Source organism: Engraulis encrasicolus, chromosome 4 (assembly GCF_034702125.1).
Source record: "Engraulis encrasicolus isolate BLACKSEA-1 chromosome 4, IST_EnEncr_1.0, whole genome shotgun sequence".
Classification (NCBI taxonomy): domain Eukaryota; kingdom Metazoa; phylum Chordata; class Actinopteri; order Clupeiformes; family Engraulidae; genus Engraulis; species Engraulis encrasicolus.
The window spans coordinates 780,001-799,081 of record NC_085860.1 but is presented as its reverse complement, the minus strand read 5'-3'; the positions used below and the strand labels follow the sequence as shown (position 1 = coordinate 799,081).

Below are 19,081 nucleotides of genomic sequence, written 5' to 3'. Positions count from 1 at the left end.
GTCGGCCAACATTACCATACAGAGGACTTTTCATAAAACATGGAAAACGACAGCCATGAGATCCTACCAGAATTCCCATTGACTAAAAGGCCAGTGTGGTCACATGACTCATATGTGGTGGAATGGAAAGAGCTTAAGTGGATTCATTTTAGGCATGTGGTGGAATGGAAAGAGCTTAAGTAGATTCATTTTAGGCACTAAGTGGAAAAGACTGGCAGTGGCTTGGGGAGATAGTGTCAATCCTCTGAGCATTGTCATTAGAATGCCAAGATAATCAAAGCAAGTTTTTAAAAAGTGGAAGGATGAAGAATAGTTCAGGTCTTGCCAAGAAACTCTTGATTATGTATTTGCTTCAGGGGGTCATCCACATCAATGGAATAGAACTGGGAAAAGAATACTCCTTTGTCCAGACACTATTCATACAGATTTTCAAAAGTAGTGAAAATGTGCATCTCTCAAATGTGTAGCATAGCCTATGCTCTAAAAGAGCCGTATTAGTAGACATGACCAATGGTGCTTATCCGATAAGACAATAAAATGCTACGGTGTTGCATGGCAACATACATTACCCTTTATTACCCTTTTGGAAAGATACACAAATCCTTTTTCAATATGAACGAGTTGAGGACTATGGACTCATTGCATGAATTAAAGTAATAGGATGTGTGTGTGGGTTTGGTAAAGTTGGATTAAGCTTTTAAATCTGCGTGCATGCCATGGCTAGATAATTCAGATCCACAGAGCTATCTTTTACCTGACCAATGCCCATAGGTGTCCCATTACCTGCATGCATAGCTGCTGACCCCCTCTCTCTCGGTCCTCCCTTTTGTGTCATCATTGTTCCCATTACTACCTCGCTCAGACAAAGCAGAAGTCTTATGTATCAGCAGGCGCTCATTGTCAGCCATAGACAGCACACAGTTTCCACTAGAGTGTTTAGTGACATGCTATATACCACATGCAGTACTTTCCAGAGTTTGCAACTTTCTCTGGGTCTCCTCTACGTCCACATAAAATAAAACCTGAATGTATTATAAACTTTGACTATAGCCATTGAAAGCTTAACATTTGCTTGAATAAAAGAGGAAGAGGCATACCATGGCAAGGCAATGCAAGGGGAGGGGAGGGGGGAGACTACAATGACTACTCAAATCCATCAGAGAAGGGCCCCTGAGGGCACAAAGAGCATCAAACTACTCTATCCAGTAGGATCTGGCACTGGCACACTGACATGCACACAGACAAGATACACTCACAGGCGGTACGCGGTACACGCACGCACGCACGCACGCACGCACGCACGCACGCACGCACGCACGCACGCACGCACGCACCTTCCCTGGCACAATCTGGAGGGAAATGTCAGCCTTCGGGTCACTCATCTCTCTATAACAGAGGGAGGAAGAGAGTGTTTGTGGCAGGAGAAGCCAGACCTCGAATAGATAGAATAGAGGGGGGAGAGAGAGAGAGAGAGAGAGAGAGAGAGAGAGAGAGAGACAGAGAGACAGAGAGACAGAGAGACAGAGAGAAAGAAAATATGAACAAATTAGGCAGCAATATTTTCTAATCTTTGCTAAAGTACCCAATTTTAACATACAAAATGATAATGAAAAGATAGCTTATATTCTTGGAGAGAGACACAATTGTGAAATAGCAGCAAAATATGTTGCAGCATGCCATACCCAGAGAGACAGTGATAGTATGTAATGAATTGTTCTGGTTTTATGCTTGTGTGTGTGCATGTGCGTGTACGTGTGTTTTTTAATGTTCTTAATGCAAGTGTGTGTGTGTGTGTGTGTGTGTGTGTGTGTGTGTGTGTGTGTGTGTGTGTTTAATGTTCTTAATGCAAATATGTGTGTGTGTGTGTGTGTGTGTGTGTGTGTGTGTGTGTGAGAGAGTGTGTGTGTGTGTGTGTGTGTGTGTGTGTGTGTGTGTGTGTATGTGTGTGTGTGTGTGTGTGTGTGTGTGTGTGTGTGTGTGTGTGTGTGTGTGTGTGATATGCTTAATGTTCCTAATTGACCGTAATGTTCTTTTATGTTATCTGTACGCTTTGGCAACACTGTTACCGATAGGCATGCCAAGAAAGCATATTTGAATTTGAATTTGAGAGAGAGAGAGAGAGAGAGAGAGAGAGAGAGAGAGAGAGAGAGAGAGAGTAGCAGAGAGAGTAGCAGAGAGAGTGGCAAGCCTGTATGATTGGTGGATTTAGTGCAAATCCCATTTTCACTCGCTACGCACTGAGGCCCAACTCAGCAGCATAAACTTCATGACATGTCTTTTTTTAAAAAGCTTTCCTTATGAAGTATTAAGTAAAAAAAGGGAATGCTAAGTAGTATTATATGAAAGACAGAAAATCATCTGCAGGGAGGGATTTACGAAAAGAAAAACACAAGATATCCCAGGCCTACACTGCTGTCTTTGAACACTGCAAGTGTGTTCAAAAAAAAAAGTCTGGATCGCCACGGCACTGGCCCCAGGCGAGACCGCTCAGTGGCATCAAGCGGTAGGATTTGCGCCCAGCCCGAGACAGCGAAAGAAAGAAAGGGGGCTATTTTTGGCTGTTCAGTTACTTAGCCTCAATAACATCAAGCCTTTCACTACGAAGGAGAAGGGGCTCTTCTTCACACATGACCCCAAGCAGCCTCGCCTCCGCTACAGTGAGCCACTAGGCTAGTGTTTACAGATCCCACATTCACGACACTACCCGCTAGTCTAGGACCCCTTCTGCTTAAAGGGTGATTCTGCCATTTTATATTTGGAGCCTAGTTTTTGTGGTTGTTTACACAACAGAATGGGAATAACATGGGATGGGAGTGTTTACAAATGCTGACTGTTTAGAAATGTTTGTGGGTTGTTGTCGCTACCACCACACTACACAGAAGACACAACCTCGGTCGTTAAAATGCACTGAAACAATTGTTTCCTTGAATGCTGAACAACTTAGTTCAACTGTCCTTTGGGTCAAGGTATAAACAGCTCATCACAGAGGAGAGAAAAAGGTTTCTCACGCCAAGGAGGCACTGCTGATTGCAAAGGTCTTCATGTGAAATTACATGCCCTGAAGCACTAGTCGAAATGCCCAGCCCACGCACAGCACAGCACAGCACAGCACAGCTCCACCAGGCCTTCTCCGGGGCATGGTAACGTACAGCACATCTAGTGGGTGTCTGTTGGTGCAAAGCCACAGAAACCATGGCACCCACTGATTGCACCGTTTTAGAAGGTCGTAAAAGCAGAAAATGAAGCAGTATTGTAAAACACCAGAAATACCCTCCACGGCACCGCACCGCACCACACCACACCACAGCAGCCTTGTAGGCAGGCAGAGCAGACCACAGCAGCTGTGGCCCAGGCATGTGAGACCATAGTCTGGGACGACATCAGCACGCATTCCAGGCATCCTGGTCGCCCCTCAGACGCGAGCATCAGAAATAAATAAACACCGACGGAATCCATGGGGGTATTCCAAGAACATGGTGAAACTAAAGCTTAAACTTGGCTCAAACCCACGGGAAGTGGTAAATCTGCTAAAAGATAGTCCACCACAGGTGTCAATCATTCAGTTAAGAAAATTAGGTTGTTGGATTAACCACTATCTCAAGGTTAACATAACCTGGTTTACTACCAAGCCAGGATTTTGGAGAAAAAAAAAACCTGCAGAGAGCGGGAGAGAGATAGAGCAGCATGGCTCTCGCACGCACGCACGCACTCACACGCACGCACGCACTCACACTCACACTCACACTCACACTCACACTCACACTCACACTCACACTCACACTCACACTCACACTCACTCACCTAAGTGCGGCCTGGTGGCTTGCACCTGAGGAGTGCTGGCTGGGGGCTGTGAGCATCCAGCTGCTTATATATATATAGCCCTGGAGTGAAAATAAAAGCGCCGGAGGGCTTAGGTAAACGTGTATATTTGTAAATGAGACCCGACCAACCCACCCAGACAGACAGAGAGACGGACGGTGGAGCTGTCTGTGTTTACTTCAAAACAGAGAGAAGACTAGACACTGTCCATGTAGGGGACCCAGTGAAATCCAAAGGAGAAGAACCAGCAATACATTATGTATGCAGATAATTGACAAAAAGGGTTTACGAGTTGAGGCAGAACGGACGGATGCACAGCCATGTGCCAACTATCTGTCCGAAGACGTCAAGCAAATTCTTTAGGCAGAGGGGCGGGGTACAGTTAACTAGCCAGATGTGTGACTGACAAGGCAGATGATTCAGTGAAAGGGTCTTTGGCTGTAAACAAGAAGCAGATTCATTGCCTAAACGGAAGCTCTTCTAAGACCGTTAATGCAGGGTGTACGCAACATCCTGTATCACACTTCAATTGAGCAGAGAATAAACATAGCCTGGGCCATTTTCATATGACTTCTGTTAAGTCATCATCAGCAATAGGCCTTGAAACACAACATAGGCCTATATGTTCATTTGTGCTGAAATGACTAGTACCCACATATGGGAGGGTGCTTTTCCAAACTGTCATAGTTTATGAGATGTCTGAGCACATCTCCGGGCCAAAAGGCATCGCATTGGCCTATCTCAGCCTCAAGTGGGCTATGTTTGTGGGACTTCCTCCGCAGACTGATTCAGCTGATGGTGCTCTTCAGGAAACTGACACAATATGTGCATAAAACTGTACTTAGACCTAATTCTATCACACACGCTCACTCATTTCAAAATTCATGCTGTGCGATTATGCCGTGGAAAGACTTTAGTGGGCCTATCTTATGAATGTGTCTGTTGTGGGGACGTTTCTGTCTGCATGTTGTCAGCCAGCCACAGCAATAGGTTATGACTGCTGTGGGTTGCAAGAGCAACGCTTTCTCTCGTAGAGTGCTACGTGGAATGTGTGAATCACTACAACGCAGCAGACAATTTAGAACACAGAGAAAGAGCTCAGTTTGACTTTTCGGGGTGAATGCCGTCCTGTCAACGTGGTATACAGGGGATTTAGAGTAGCCTAGACGAAATCGCGAAATATTTGCAGGTTTTGCCAGCCCACTAAACCCAAAGCTCCGGGCTACGTTTTTACTTTGCTACGTGTGCCTCCCTATCGTAGCGTCAAAGTGCGAGGACTAACATCAGAAACTGGGACTGGGTCAGTTTCAGCCTACAATTTTATCCATTCTATGTCAATGGTAAAAAATGACCGAACATGTAACAATGTATCATGTAAAACTCCAGAGTAACAAATTGTACTTTCTAGAGTTGAGATTCCCCGGCGCTTTATTTCACTTGATTGGTGTTTTCAATGGTAACCCAAACAGACCTCGAAGAAGACAAAGCCACCAGGAAGGGAATTCCACAAACTTAAAATGCGGGTAAAAAAAATCGAGCTGAAGTAGTGTTTTGTTTGTTGAACTAAGTCTGTAATACTCGCAGAACCCACTTTAAAACTAATCTACAAACTTTTGCCTCGCTTTCAAGCAACCAAGTCCTCTCTGAAACTAGGCAAGATTTTCAGTCGCGTTACGCACGATACATGTTTGTACAAGGAGATTACTTACCAATACAACAAGAGAAATGATTGTTTGATCAGCGGGCGTCCAATACGCAATACAAATGTTGTCTTTTCCTTATTTTAACTTAGTCCACTTTGCTCGTCTCGTTGTCCGTGGTATCCCCTCGCCTGCGCCATGACGGTAAAGATCTTGGATGGTAGGGAAGGCGTACGTCATGGCGCGCGCACATCCCAACACGGGGGCACGCATAAGTCATGGACCACTCATTTTTATGTTTCAGACACAGACCTATACTTACTTTAGGTCTGTTGTTTCAGGTTTACACTGTAAATAACTAAACAAGGGGAAATAACTGTCTTTGAGAGGGGGTTATGAGAAAGCTTGCAACGCATGAAAGGGCTTCCCAAAGAAAAGAAAATGCAGGACTTGGCTGGCCGTTCAGTTATAACAACTCTGTGCCTTCTGTCAGACATAGGCCTACAACCTCTCATCAGGAAAACACCTTCGAAGTTTGCTGTGCTAGTGGTAACTAATACAATTCCAGTCCGGCACAAAGTACCTAATCAATACCTTTTACAGTTATGTTTGATATTGGTATGAATTGTCATCACTTTTTACATTACAATTTGCATTAAATCACATACACTAAACTGAGATAGACTGTCGGCTAGGTCTAATAGAAAACAGAAACCCACTGGCTTTATTGTTTCTATTCATATTAAAACATAAACAATCGTATTTAAATACATGAGTGAGGTAAGGGGGAAATACAAAGGTGATAATGAAAGCAATCATGAGAAACCGCAACCAATATCCTGAGAGGATCAGCACAGATTTCAGATTTGCATTAATTCATTCATACAGTCTCCACCATTAAAATAATTGAGGAGATATCATATCAGAAGCATCAATCAATCAATCAATCACCAGTAATCAGGATTTTGATCACACATGCACGCACGCACGCACGCACGCACGCACGCACGCACGCACACAAAACACGCACCAAGAAATCAAATCACACCCTATTGGTTTTAATTGCTTTCAGAGGGGCGGCGCATGACCTCCAGTGCTGTGGCAGCTGGATGTAGGTCGTGCAGAGAGCGTTTGGGCGGCCTCTCCACCTTCACCGTGTTGGGGTCACATTCCAGCATCTCCCTGATCCACTCGTCACCCAGGGCACCCTCAATAAACTCTTCCATGCTGATGATAGCTGTAAGGAATGGAATACAACCTATTATTCAATTAATGACGAGGGGCCATGGAAACAGGGCCACTGACCACTTTGTCAGACCCCCCCCCATCTCAATGCATACAATATAATGAGGGTCCCATGTCTGGGGCCTCCTTTTCCCTGGGCCTGGGACAACTGACTCATTTGCCTCCCCCTATTGGCACATAAATCAAATAAATAGCCATACAACCAAATAAGTATTAATAAAATATAACATATAGTCAATACATATTATATACATACAACATGAAAACGATTAAAGATGCCTACACAGTATATGGTACAAAATCAATCATATCAAATGGGTATTTAAAAAGGTATGGGCTAGCTGAACTTATGTGCAATGTAGGGGTACTCTTAGTAATAATTGAGGGCCCCACTGGCAAAGACTTGGGCCTCCTCCCCAAGTTATACATTGGCTGCCTGGCTCATCTTCTATACCTGTCAGACCTGGGAGCATTAAGAGGTGTTTGCCAAACTGCAACATAAAAGTACACATGAATAGTTTGATCACAGAAGTAGCTTATTCTCTACTGTTACTTTTTTGTTTATATTCCTTAATTAATCCACTCTTAACCTGGGTGACCTTGGCTGTCATATCCTTCCCATACAGAGAGTGATCCCAAATATCTCCTCTGAAGTTTTGACACTTAGCTGACACTTTTTATCCAAAGCAACTTGCAGTTAAGTACAGGCTATTGGTTACAGTCCCTGAAACAATATAGGTGTTAGTTGTTGCTCAAGGAGATTTCAGCCATGGATGGAGGTTTAGGGAAAAGTCAGGTGGGATTCGAACCTACAACCCCTAGACTGAAAGACCAGCATCCTAACCACTTAGTCATGGCTGCCCCTGTTCACCAATATAAACATTCAGTAAATCAAAGTTGACCAGTGTGTTGTGATTTAGCCTACCCCGTTTTTTCACCTGAGCTTGGGGCAACTGTTTTAACCCTATAGTACCCGTATAATACAGCCTCAATCCTCACCATTGTTGTCTTTGTCAAGGCGCACAAAGATCCTGTTGGTGCACTCCTCTGCCGTGAGGGGGTTGGGCTTGGTGATGGAGGCTGCCACGCTCATCTTGTAAACAGCCTGGCAGTGGCATCACACACAGAGCACTCACTTAGTGAAGCAAGAGGAAGAAAACACACCATCTCTCTGCTGACTCCTTGTGGGAGAACTAGATATTGGATGGACATGGACTGATGTAGGACAAGCATGCTGGCATTTCATTGTCTTGGGAGAGACTGAGGCATAGTGATTACTTTGATACACAACGTAAATAAAATGTATTAGAAGTGTAATAACATACATTTGTTTTCACACATGAATATGACTGTGTGGCATGTACACAACTATCTGATGAATACGACACTGTTTGCACATGCGCTTATAACCAAGATATGTGATAATTAATATAGTGAAGTGGCCTGAAATTTTGAAGTTTCCCACCTGCATAATCTCCAACATCTCTCCTCTTGTAATGGCTCCGTCCTTGTCTTTGTCGTACAACTTAAAAGACCATCGCAGCTTCTCCACTGACGAGCCCTCCGTCAACATACTGATGGCAGTCACGTACTCCCTGAAGTCAACCACACCATCCTACAAATCAACCGAGAGCGGTATGATTATAATCAGTGGTCGAGTTGTAAAATCAAACCAGGGGGGATAATCAGAGATTGATTGCGATTATTGGGGGTTCGGGAGTTTGTCTAGAAAATGTAGTTGTTAAAAGTGCAATTTTAACACAATATGTGAAGAAGAGAGGCCTGTTTTAGACCATTTCCATTGTTGGGGAGATGGCATCCCCCCTCATCCTCATTCCCCTACAACTCGAGCCCTGATTATAATTTTTTAACAATCCTTGATTCCCTGCTTATGACATTATGTTGTAGTTATGATGTTTGTGTCTGTTAGGTTGTTGTTGTTTCCGTATTGTGTCTCCCAAGAGAAACCCAAAAAGAAAAAAAATCACAATTAATATTAATAATAATCCATGTTTACTGAATGTGTATAGGTTGCCTGACAAATTGAATGGATTTGATGATTAAGATGATGATGGACTTTATTGGAAACATGAAAAGAGATTGAGTCAAACTGTGGTTTGCAGCACCCAATGAACTGGAACACAGAACATCAAAAACTGGCCTGGAGTCTCCCAAACTGAAAAATACCTGTGGATTAGCAAAACAAATAGGTAACAAATAGGCTTTTATGGTAGTAACCTACTGTGATGCAGTGCGCTAATACACCACGAATTAAGGATCAAACTACCGGTATGTATGCAGACACACACAGTCACACACAGACACACAGACACACAGACACACACACACACACAGACACACACACACACACACACACACACACACACACACACACACACACACACACACACACACACACACACACACATATAGCTACTGTTATCCTGCGCCAGGAGGCAGCTGGTGCTGTGCAGGAAGGGGCCACGTGTGTGTGTGTGTGTGTGAGAGAGAGAGAGCGCCTCATGTCCGATGCATTGTTGTTCAGCAAGGTACTTGAACTGTGTCACTTGTTTTTGCTCCTGAGATAATCCACACTCAATCTGGATTATAGTAGGGATCACATTCATCATTCACAGTAAGGTGCCAAACAACACACCTGCACGGTTACGATTTAGAAAGAGAGACAGAGAAACAAAGACATGCAGATACAAAGATACATTGATGGATGTACAGTACTAACAGATAGTCAGACAGATGAATTGTTTCAACCTCTCTTTAGTCTGTGTATGAGAGGCTGGTGCTTGCTCCATTGTTGTCCAGTTTGCAGAAAGTTTGATTTAGATAGTTATACTAATCAGGAGTGGGGAACCTTTTTCATTTGAGGGGCCCCTTCAAATTTTATGAAGTCCTCCAAGAACTATGAACACCAACCAGGATTTCCCACAGCACTTTAGGCCTATATTGAAGGCGGCCACCTTTACAACAGACCACACCGTCACTAGGTCCCGTGGACATACCACTCACCGGCCACTTTATTAGGAACACCTGTTACAACTGTTCATTGAGGCAAATTTCTGATCAGCAAATCACATGGTGGCAACTCAATGCATTTGTGCATGTAGACATGGTTGAGATGATCTGATGCAGTTTAAACCGAGCATCATAATGGGGAAGAAAGGTTATTTAAATGACTTTGAACATGGCATTGCTGTCAAGCCGAAAGGGGTTGATTTGAGTATTTCCAGAAAAGACTGATCTACTGGGATATTCACACACAACCATCTCTAGGGTTTACAAAGAATGGTACGAAAAAGATTCAGCAGCGATTCTGTGGGCAAAAATTCCTTGTTGATGGCAGAGGTCACAGTAGAATGGCTAGACTGGTTTGAGCTGATACAAAGGCAACATTAAGTCAAATAATCACTACTATACAACCGAGGTATGCATAAGAGAATCCCTGATTACACAGCACATTAAATCTTGAGGCAAATGGCCTATAGCTGCAGAAAACCACATTTGGTGCCACTCCTGTCAGCTAAGAACAGGAACATGAGGCAACAATTTGGACGGACTCACCATAAATGACACTAGAAGATCGGAAACATGTTGCCTGGTCTGATGAATCTTGATATCTACTGCAACACTCAGGTGCAATGGTCAGAAATTGGCATCAGCAGCATGAAAACATGGGTCAACCCTGCCTTACATCAACGTTTCAGGCTGGGGATATAATGGCATACGGATATTTTCTTAGCACAATATGTGCCGACTAGTATCAATTTATCTTTGTTGGAATGCCACAGCCTATACCTGACTATTGTTGCAGGCAGTACAGGCAGTTCTAAAGGCAAAAGGAGGTCCAACCCAGCACTAGAGAGGTGTTCCTAATTAAGTGGCCGGTGAGTGTAAAACTTAATTGTATTGCAAATGTCATTTCTAATATTGTTTTACAAGCATGTCATATGTCATGCGAAACTGCATAATATCGGGGGCCAGATAAGATGGCCTCAAGGGCTATAAACGGCCCATGGGCCATAGGTTCCCCACTAGGGGTGGGTATTGGCAAGGGGTTCACGATTCGATGCGCATCACGATACACATGCCACAATGCGATACTATCACGATGCATTGCGATACATGTATTATTGCGATGCATTATGATATTTACTTAATTAATTTAATTTTTTTCACCTTTGCCAACATTATACAATAAAAATATAAATAAAAACTATGGTAGTTTATACATAGAATAGGTTGCAAAAGGCTGATAATAAAGTTTCAAATCAAAATAATAATGATGATGATTTGAAGCTTGGAAGCACTATCACCACATCACGATACTGAGCCTTTGCATCGCGATACAGTATCGTGACTGCGTATCACGATTAATCATGATTCGATTCAATATCGTCACAGCCCTATTCCCCACCCATACAGTAAATAGTAGACAGACAGACAAATGTAGCTCCCTTTAGTGTGTGTGTGTGTTTGTGTGTGTGTGTGTGTGTGTGTGTGTGTGTGTGTGTGTGTGTGTGTGTGTGTGTGTGTGTGTGTGTGTGTGTGTGTGTGTGTGTGTGTGTGTGTGTGTGTGTGTGTGTGTGTGTGTGTGTGTGTGTGTGTGTGTGTGTGTGTGTGTGTGGCTGATGCCTACCCCATTGTTGTCCAGCGTGCGGAAGATCTGCTCTGCATACTCCGCTGACTCTGCCCCCACCGTGCCGTCGCAGAAGTGTCTCCTGAACTCGTGCAGGGTGATCAGACCACTCGGACACTCATTCATGAACTTCCTGACAAAGAATGAAATGGAACTCATGGCAATGTGTTCACTACTGTACGCTGTAGGCAGGGCCGGTAACCACACATTTTCAAATACAGAGGTCAAAGCAAGGCGTCTTATTTTGCTGAGGTGGAAGTCTCCTAATGCCCCTTCATTCAGTTCCCTGATTAAAGATATCCTTTATTTCATGAAAATAGAACAAATAAGATGCAGTATGAAGGGCTCTACCCGCAAGTTCTCAAAAACATGGGGATACTTGTCAGATTACAATAATGAGTTGAATCTCCCCTCTGTGACAGACTAGAACTGTGTGCACATCTTTTCAGACACACTGGTAACAGATTTTGTTAAGGTTGCAGGTGTATGTGTATGACTTGTGTGGTGTTTTTTTTTTTCTCCTGTTTTTGGTTGTTTGTTTCTGTTTATTTTGTGTTGAATTGTGTACTGTATATGGGTGGGGGTGGGGGGTTGGGAGGTCTGGTTTGTTCTTTATGCCTTGTTATAGCCAATGTGTGATAATATTCCCATATTGTCTAACTTTTATACTATGGACATTCACTATCCTTTTGTTATTACACGTAAAAAAATCAATAAAGAAACCTTTGGGAAAAAAAATACAGAGGTCAAATACTGCGTGCTGTACTGCATACTGTACATTTATACTGCTTCAAACACTTCAGTCAAACTCTTAAGGTTGTTTTCATTAATCACTGCCTTGAGGATAAATGGGGTGGCGTATACAGACTGAATTTTGTTGATCATATATCGATTTTCATCATAGATCAATTTTACATTACTGAAAAAAAGAAGACATGACCTCTGTGTCCTCAATGGTAGTTACGGCCATGGCTGTAGGATGAGTAGGCTATAGTATATATTTATGTTTTGGTTAAGTGTAATTTAACAAAATGGTGCTTCAAAGCTGTCCCAATAGAACAAAGATACACAAACATACAAAGACTTGATCATTTCTGGAGGGAACACTATAACATCTTGTTCCAGGAAAGGAAAAAAAAGACCCAATCACTATTCACAGATTACCCTTGACACAATACAAAGTTATCAAAGCTATTTCTTTCCCATTCTTGAGTATCAAATAATATAAAGACTGATTAAACTACAGTGATCTTGGCCTACCTGAACCATTCGTAGAGCTCCGTGATGTAGGTGCCACCTTTTCTACTGGGCAGTGTGGCTGACTGACCCATCCTCTCCAGTCTCAACCCGAGGTCAGTCAGGCACCTCCAGTCCTATTATATAGCCTACCAGCATCCAGCTTACCTTTCACGCAAATTAATCACATTTACCGGTGACCTTCTAGAGTGGTAGATATAGGCAGAGGTAATCTCCTTGGTGGGAGGCCTGGAGGATGGAGGGGATGGAGGGGAGGGGGCGGGGTACAAGAGCAAAATGTAATTAGTTCAATGAGTGTGCACAGGAGACAGGCACGAGGCACGACTGAGATGGGTTTTTTTTCACCCTTGTCTTGTCTTCATTTCCTATTACTATGCCCGGTGTTCACAAGGTCGGTTTCGATTTTAAATCAGCTGTAAAAGGGACAAATAACAATGATATTTCACCATTCTTTTTTCTCATGGCTTGACTGCCCTTTAGGCTTCCCTTTCTTATGGAAATATTGGTTTTAATGTTTTGTCAAGGGTTTAAGGTTCTTGTTTTGTACACATACCCCTTTATTTCGATTGTTAAAAAAATTAAAAAGTAACCTCTAAGATGTAATATAAGAAAGTACACAGATTTATTGCTACCTGGATATCACTGTGCAGTAGTAGAACACATCTTGAAAAACGATTTTTGTCTCACATTTTTATTTTATTTTTTATTCACAATAGTTACATCTATGGTATTCGGGTCGTTTTCGACCCATATATAATTACCAGAGAAACAAGGGAAATAGGATTTTTTAATGAAGGAACTGTGATGGAGTGGCCATTGTGGATGTGTGCTGACTCTCCCATCAAGCCTGGCTCTGTGGTGTAGTGGTCAGAGCCCCAGTTTTTTACCCCAGTAGGTCCGAGTTTGAGTCCCAGTGGGGCAACTGCTCCCCTTCACTAAATGGCTGATTGAGGCCATCTGTTGTGTACCTATTGTGTCAGGTGTAATATCAAGTGAGGAATGATAGGTGTCCCTGTGCAAGGAACCACACACCCAGAAGCATAGATAAAGCATAGATGATGGGGCGCACTGCATGGGACAAGCCAAACCAATGCATCACACTCGTGTGTGAGAGATAAAGTAATAGTAAACACACGAGTGTGATGCATTGGTTTGGCTTGTCCCATGCAGTGCACCCCATCATCTATGCTTCATCAATGCTTCTGGGTGTGGGGTTGTGTGTGTGTGTGTGTGTGTGTGTGTGTGTGTGTGTGTGTGTGTGTGTGTGTGTGTGTGTGTGTGTGTGTGTGTGTGTGCCTGGCAAAATGTAACTCCAGTGCTGTGGGCAGAGTGATTTCTTGCAGGTGAGGCATGGCAGCTCATCCACATCCCGGAATCTAACCTCTAACATCACCAACCTTTGAAGTAAGATTCCCACAAAATACCCAGTGTCTTGATTTTACCTTGACAACTCAGATTTATGATATTCTAAAAATCATTACCAAAGCCATGCATCAGCCCGTAGGCCTACGTAAAACTGAACAGCAGAGTTGATTTGAGAGATCAAAACAAAACTGTTTCTTTGACTTTAACTTTCCCTTTCATTTTTCCCCTAATGGAAAGTGGACAAATGTCAGCATCATACCAAAATATTTATGTAATCCCCCGTTCACTAGCATGACTCATAGCCTCCAAATTGGCCGGGGGTCTCTCTGTGTGTGTGTGTGTGTGTGTGTGTGTGTGTGTGTGTGTGTGTGTGTGTGTGTGTGTGTGTGTGTGTGAGTGTGAGTGTGAGTGTGAGAGTGAGAGAGAGAACGTGTGTGTGACTGAGTATGAGTGTATGTGTGTGCTTGCACGCACACGGCTCATTGACCACAGACAGAAGGTGATATACAGGAAACTAATGTTTATTTAAGAATCTTTGTACACGACAGCCTGGAGACACGTGGGCCCTGTGCAACGAGATCAGGTGTGACCGCAGCAGCAACGATGGCGCTTCATAGTAAACCCAGCTACAAAAAAACAAATGACATCAAAAAACAAATACACACACACACACACAGAAATAAACAAACTGGTGTACAAATGAAAAAGGTAAGCCCAGAAAGTTGACTGGGAGGATTCAGGGGAGGAGGAAAGGGGTGGGGACTCCATAAATTTAGGGCCTCATCGAGGTACGTGATAACAGTCATAAACCTCCGTATAGAGACGTCATAGCGTCATTTCTCTTGTAAAACAAAGCCAGGGAGTTCTCTCAGTTGGGGGAAAGAACATGATGACTCTGAATTCACATCTCTGGGTGAGTCAGTAGAAATCACATTCTTGGAACATCCGCTCCTTGGTGTGAGACAGGCACAAGGCAAGATGGCTGCCCTGCACTCCTGAGTGAGCAAAAGGTACAGACCATTATCCCTCCTCCAGTGCTTCCTCAGCCCTCCATCCTCCATCCTCGCTCGACATCCTCGATGACGTGTAAATGCCATGAGGTTTAATTCTATATCTGGCAAAAAAACCCATCAAGAACTTACTTTCTCATTTCTAATCAGGATACTGAATGGGAAAGCCCCCTCCCCCCCCAAAAAAATACGCTCTGTGCTGTTTGATAAGATGGACACCTTCTGTGTTTTCTCCACGGGAGAAGGGGTGACATTGTGCCTCAAGAGAGGACTGAGGACAGAGGAAATAACGGAGGGAAGGAATGACAGATTTGCACTGGATGACTGCAGTCTGTGTCCAACTGTGTCCAGACTGTGGCAGGACTCTCTTCTCCCTGTTTCTCAAGTGAAGAACCTGCCAAAACCCAGGGAGAGCTCAAGTCACTGGTGCAAAGATCCCAGTCACTGTAAAACAGGGGTGGGGAACCTATGTCTCGAGGGCGGCCGTTTTATCCGGCCCCCCGATATAATTTTAATGTTATGCAGATTCACATGAAATATGACATATTTTATGAAGGAATCTTAGAAGATATATTTGCAATACAACTAAGTAATATTCAGGGGACCAAGAGAAGGTGGGGTCTGTTGTAAAGCTGGATGCCTTCAATATAGGCCTTAAGTTCAGGGGGAAATCCTGGTTTGTGTTCATAGCACGGCCCTCAGAGGACTTTTGACGGCCCTTGGAGGAAATCGAAGTGGCCCCTCGAATGAAAAATGTTCCTCACCCTTGCTGTAAAACGTGTGTGGGGGGGTTCACCACAACACAAGCCAAATCTGCTGGTCCAGGAACACCCTCGCACTCAAGAATACACACGCACATCCCTGTGCATGCACACACACACACACAGACACTGAAAACCCAAGTATGTCCAATAAGGCAAACAGTCTTTTTTTATCCTAAAATCCACCAAATGTTTAAAACAATACAAATCAGACCCAACTTTTAAAAATCTACAAAACAGAAGAATGTACATGAAGGTGACATGCTGATTGCAAGGGTAACAGGGGGACATAAAAAAAAGGAGAGAGAGGGGTGGGTGGGTGGGTGGGGCAGGTCGCTACACTAGACTTCACAACTTAAAGGGCAACCAAAATCAGGTCTGCATTTCAAACTCTTTCATATACATTACAGTACTTTATATCTCTGCATTGACACCCCCCCCCATCCAATGGCTAAAAGAACAGGAGACGCACACACATAGGACACAGTCATAGATGCCCACATATTGGACAGAGTCATAGATGGTCACATACACACTATGAATTGTTAACACCAACACCACACTTGCTAACACAAACACTCACTCTCACACCCACACCAACCCAATCATACATCATTGAGAGCATCAACAGGTACAGTACAGTGTTGTCATTTTTTTTTTTTCAAAAATAAAGATGTACAATGCTAGACCTACATGAAAACAAATCCTATGACTTTTTTTTACCTTTGTGTAGGACCAGCCTGTTTGTATGGCACATGCATCACATAGTCAGAGTGGGTAATGTGCGGCTGTGGGTGCTTGGGCAGTTGTGGGTATGAGGAGGATACCAGCGTGGAAGGGGAGGAAGAGAGCAGCCATTGCTATCCATAGATATAAACAGCAGATGCTGTGTTCAGCCTTTTTGGAGTGGCCTAACCCTGGGTGTCACCTTCTTTGCTCTGTATATTGATATTTTCCATAGCCTAGTTGTTATCTTCACCTACAGGATCATGTGCGTATTGCATCGTCACCAATTAATCACAGCAATGTAGCTGGTAAAAATGGTTGTGAGTCGGGGCATTGTAATATAAAGGAGTTGGTAACGCAATATCAAATGTTCATATCCATGACCACTACCCACCTTATTACCATGTCCACTATAACCCCGACCAATTCGACAATTGTCATGTTCCCACAGCATTTCTTGTCTGCTAGTTCCGGATAGGCTGCCCATATCCCCTTTGAATGATTTAGCACAAGAAACTGCTAGCTAAATAATATTGGCACCACCTTTGAAACTGTGGATAATAAGGTGGATAGGCTTAAGGTTACAGCCCACTCCCTCTTACCCACCACCCAAATCTCGGCTGATGTGTGACCTGTTGCTGGCCTCTAGTATATGGTCACTCACCCACCACCAGACCAGAGAGAGAGAGAGAGAGAGAGAGAGAGAGAGAGAGAGAGAGAGAGAGAGAGAGTGTGTAAGAGAACAGTCCTCAATCAGCTTTCAGTCAACAGTCCTGGGTTACCGTGGTCAGGGTTGGTTTGTGGTTGGGCATTCTCTCTCTCTCTCTCACTCTCTCTATCTCTCTCACTCTCACTCTCACTCTCACTCTCTCACACACACACTCACACACTCACACAAACACACACACTCACACTCACACACACACACACACACTCACACACTCACACACTCACACACTCACACACTCACACACTCACACACACACACTCACACACACACACACACACACACACACACACACACACACACACACACACAAAGAGCCTTCTGTGACCTCAGTAAGCAGTTACACGACCAACACGGGTTGTATTCCAATATGTGACCTTGCGTCCTCCACCTGTGCTTGTGGCCTCATACCAGGAAGTAATACGTCATTATGACATCACTGACAACAGCATTATATTTCAATATCTCACAAAAGCTCATTTGTAAAGTCATTTTCTCATTTGCTATTGGGATGGTGAATGAAAAACAGTCCCCCCAAAATTGTTGTGGCTAGGCTGGCAGCTGGGAAACTTTATTGTTTTCTCCACAGAGGATGGGTCAGGAGGCGGGGCGAGGCCACAAGCACAAGTAGAGGACGCAAGGTTGCATATTGGAATGCGCCCACGGTCATCAGCACTCATTTTAGGGGGTGGAAATATGGCAAGATCACTTAAAAAAATAATATTATGGAGGTGCCCGTGGCCTGGTCCCGTTTGCACTGACTTACAAGGATACACACAGATGCTGGCTGCGCACATGTGGGTTCCAAAGATGGATACGACCAACACAATACCCTTCTGGCAGGGCAACTGAAGCGCACTGTACTGCACCTGAACTGCGGGGGGAACTCCCATGTACAGTACGTTTGGTTTTGTCCGCGATACATGATGTTTGTCTACAATGATAATGTTCCTTTCAGTCCAGACATCCACACCTATAAGAAAATCCCCCTTTAGAAGCTTTTACTCTCCAAATGGAGTTTTACTGTAACCAAGAAGGGAGGAACCTGTGTGTGTGCGTGTGTGAGACAGTTTTACCAGTGTCCCAATGGTGATTGTTCATGTAGATACATTTAGCCATCCATCCCTCTTAAAAAACAAAAAAAGTATTTTAAAAAATGTATAAAAACAGTCAACTGTCCAAGTGGTACCAGAACTCGCAATACCTCTTTTCAAGAACACTCCTTCTGCTCAAGTACTAGAGAGGAGAGAGACGAAGGGGAGGACAAAAACAATAACAGGGCCATTAACTTTTCAGCTTCTGAGGAATGTAAACTGCATAGCTTTGCATTCACCCCTTTCTAGTTGGCCAACAGTCAGCCAACCAGCTTTTTAAAATAAAAAAGAACCCCCTGTCCCTCAGTGCATAAGAAACCGTAAGGGTTGGTGGGTGTTTTAGGGTTGGGTGGAGGAGTGTTCTCATTAGCCAGACTAGTCAGACGAGAAATTAGAATAGAGGAGAAGCTTCACTCTCATTGGTTCTGATTGTAGCCAGTATGCTTTTGCAGTGCCTGATGGGTGCCCACTAGGGGGCGAATGCGGGCATGTGAAAATACCATTGACATCCATTCACTTGCCTGGGAACGCCAACTAGCTGCAATTCCTCTTGTGTGCCCATTGGGAGGCGAACACGGGCAAGTGAAAACCCCATTGACATCCATTCACTTGCTTGCGAACGCCAACTAGGCTACAGACCCACCGGTGAGTGAACCCCCTCTGGTGACAACCAACAGACCTCCGCTTACCTCTTTCTTTCCTGCCTTTACTTCCTTCCTTCCCTACCATTCGCCCTCCACCGTCCCTTATGAGATTACCACCAGCATCAGTCATAGCAGCACAAGC

The 19,081-nt window shown here is 43.9% G+C and overlaps 2 protein-coding genes across 10 annotated transcripts in view; both read right to left on the bottom strand.

Moving 5' to 3' along the window:
* The window catches only part of ppfibp1b (PPFIA binding protein 1b), a 56,184-nt gene extending 50,507 nt beyond the window's left edge, over window positions 1-5,677 (bottom strand). For 8 of the 9 annotated variants that reach the window (XM_063196422.1, XM_063196427.1, XM_063196426.1 and 5 more), the window contains exon 1: window positions 5,529-5,677. The gene's annotated coding sequence lies outside the window, so the exon portion shown is untranslated. Of the gene's footprint in view, window positions 1-1,334; window positions 1,390-5,528 lie in introns of those variants that run through there. The other variant, XM_063196424.1, reaches the window with a different exon arrangement.
* Window positions 5,678-6,517: 840 nt separating this feature from the next.
* Window positions 6,518-12,686, bottom strand: si:ch211-245j22.3 (uncharacterized protein LOC563798 homolog). The gene is made up of 5 exons (XM_063196317.1): window positions 12,616-12,686; window positions 11,356-11,488; window positions 8,170-8,319; window positions 7,704-7,809; window positions 6,518-6,696 (listed from the first exon to the last, which is right to left on the bottom strand). The coding sequence occupies exons 1-5, from the start codon at window positions 12,684-12,686 to the stop codon at window positions 6,518-6,520; spliced, it is 639 nt and encodes a 212-aa protein (XP_063052387.1).
* Between the last annotated feature and the right edge of the window lie 6,395 nt (window positions 12,687-19,081).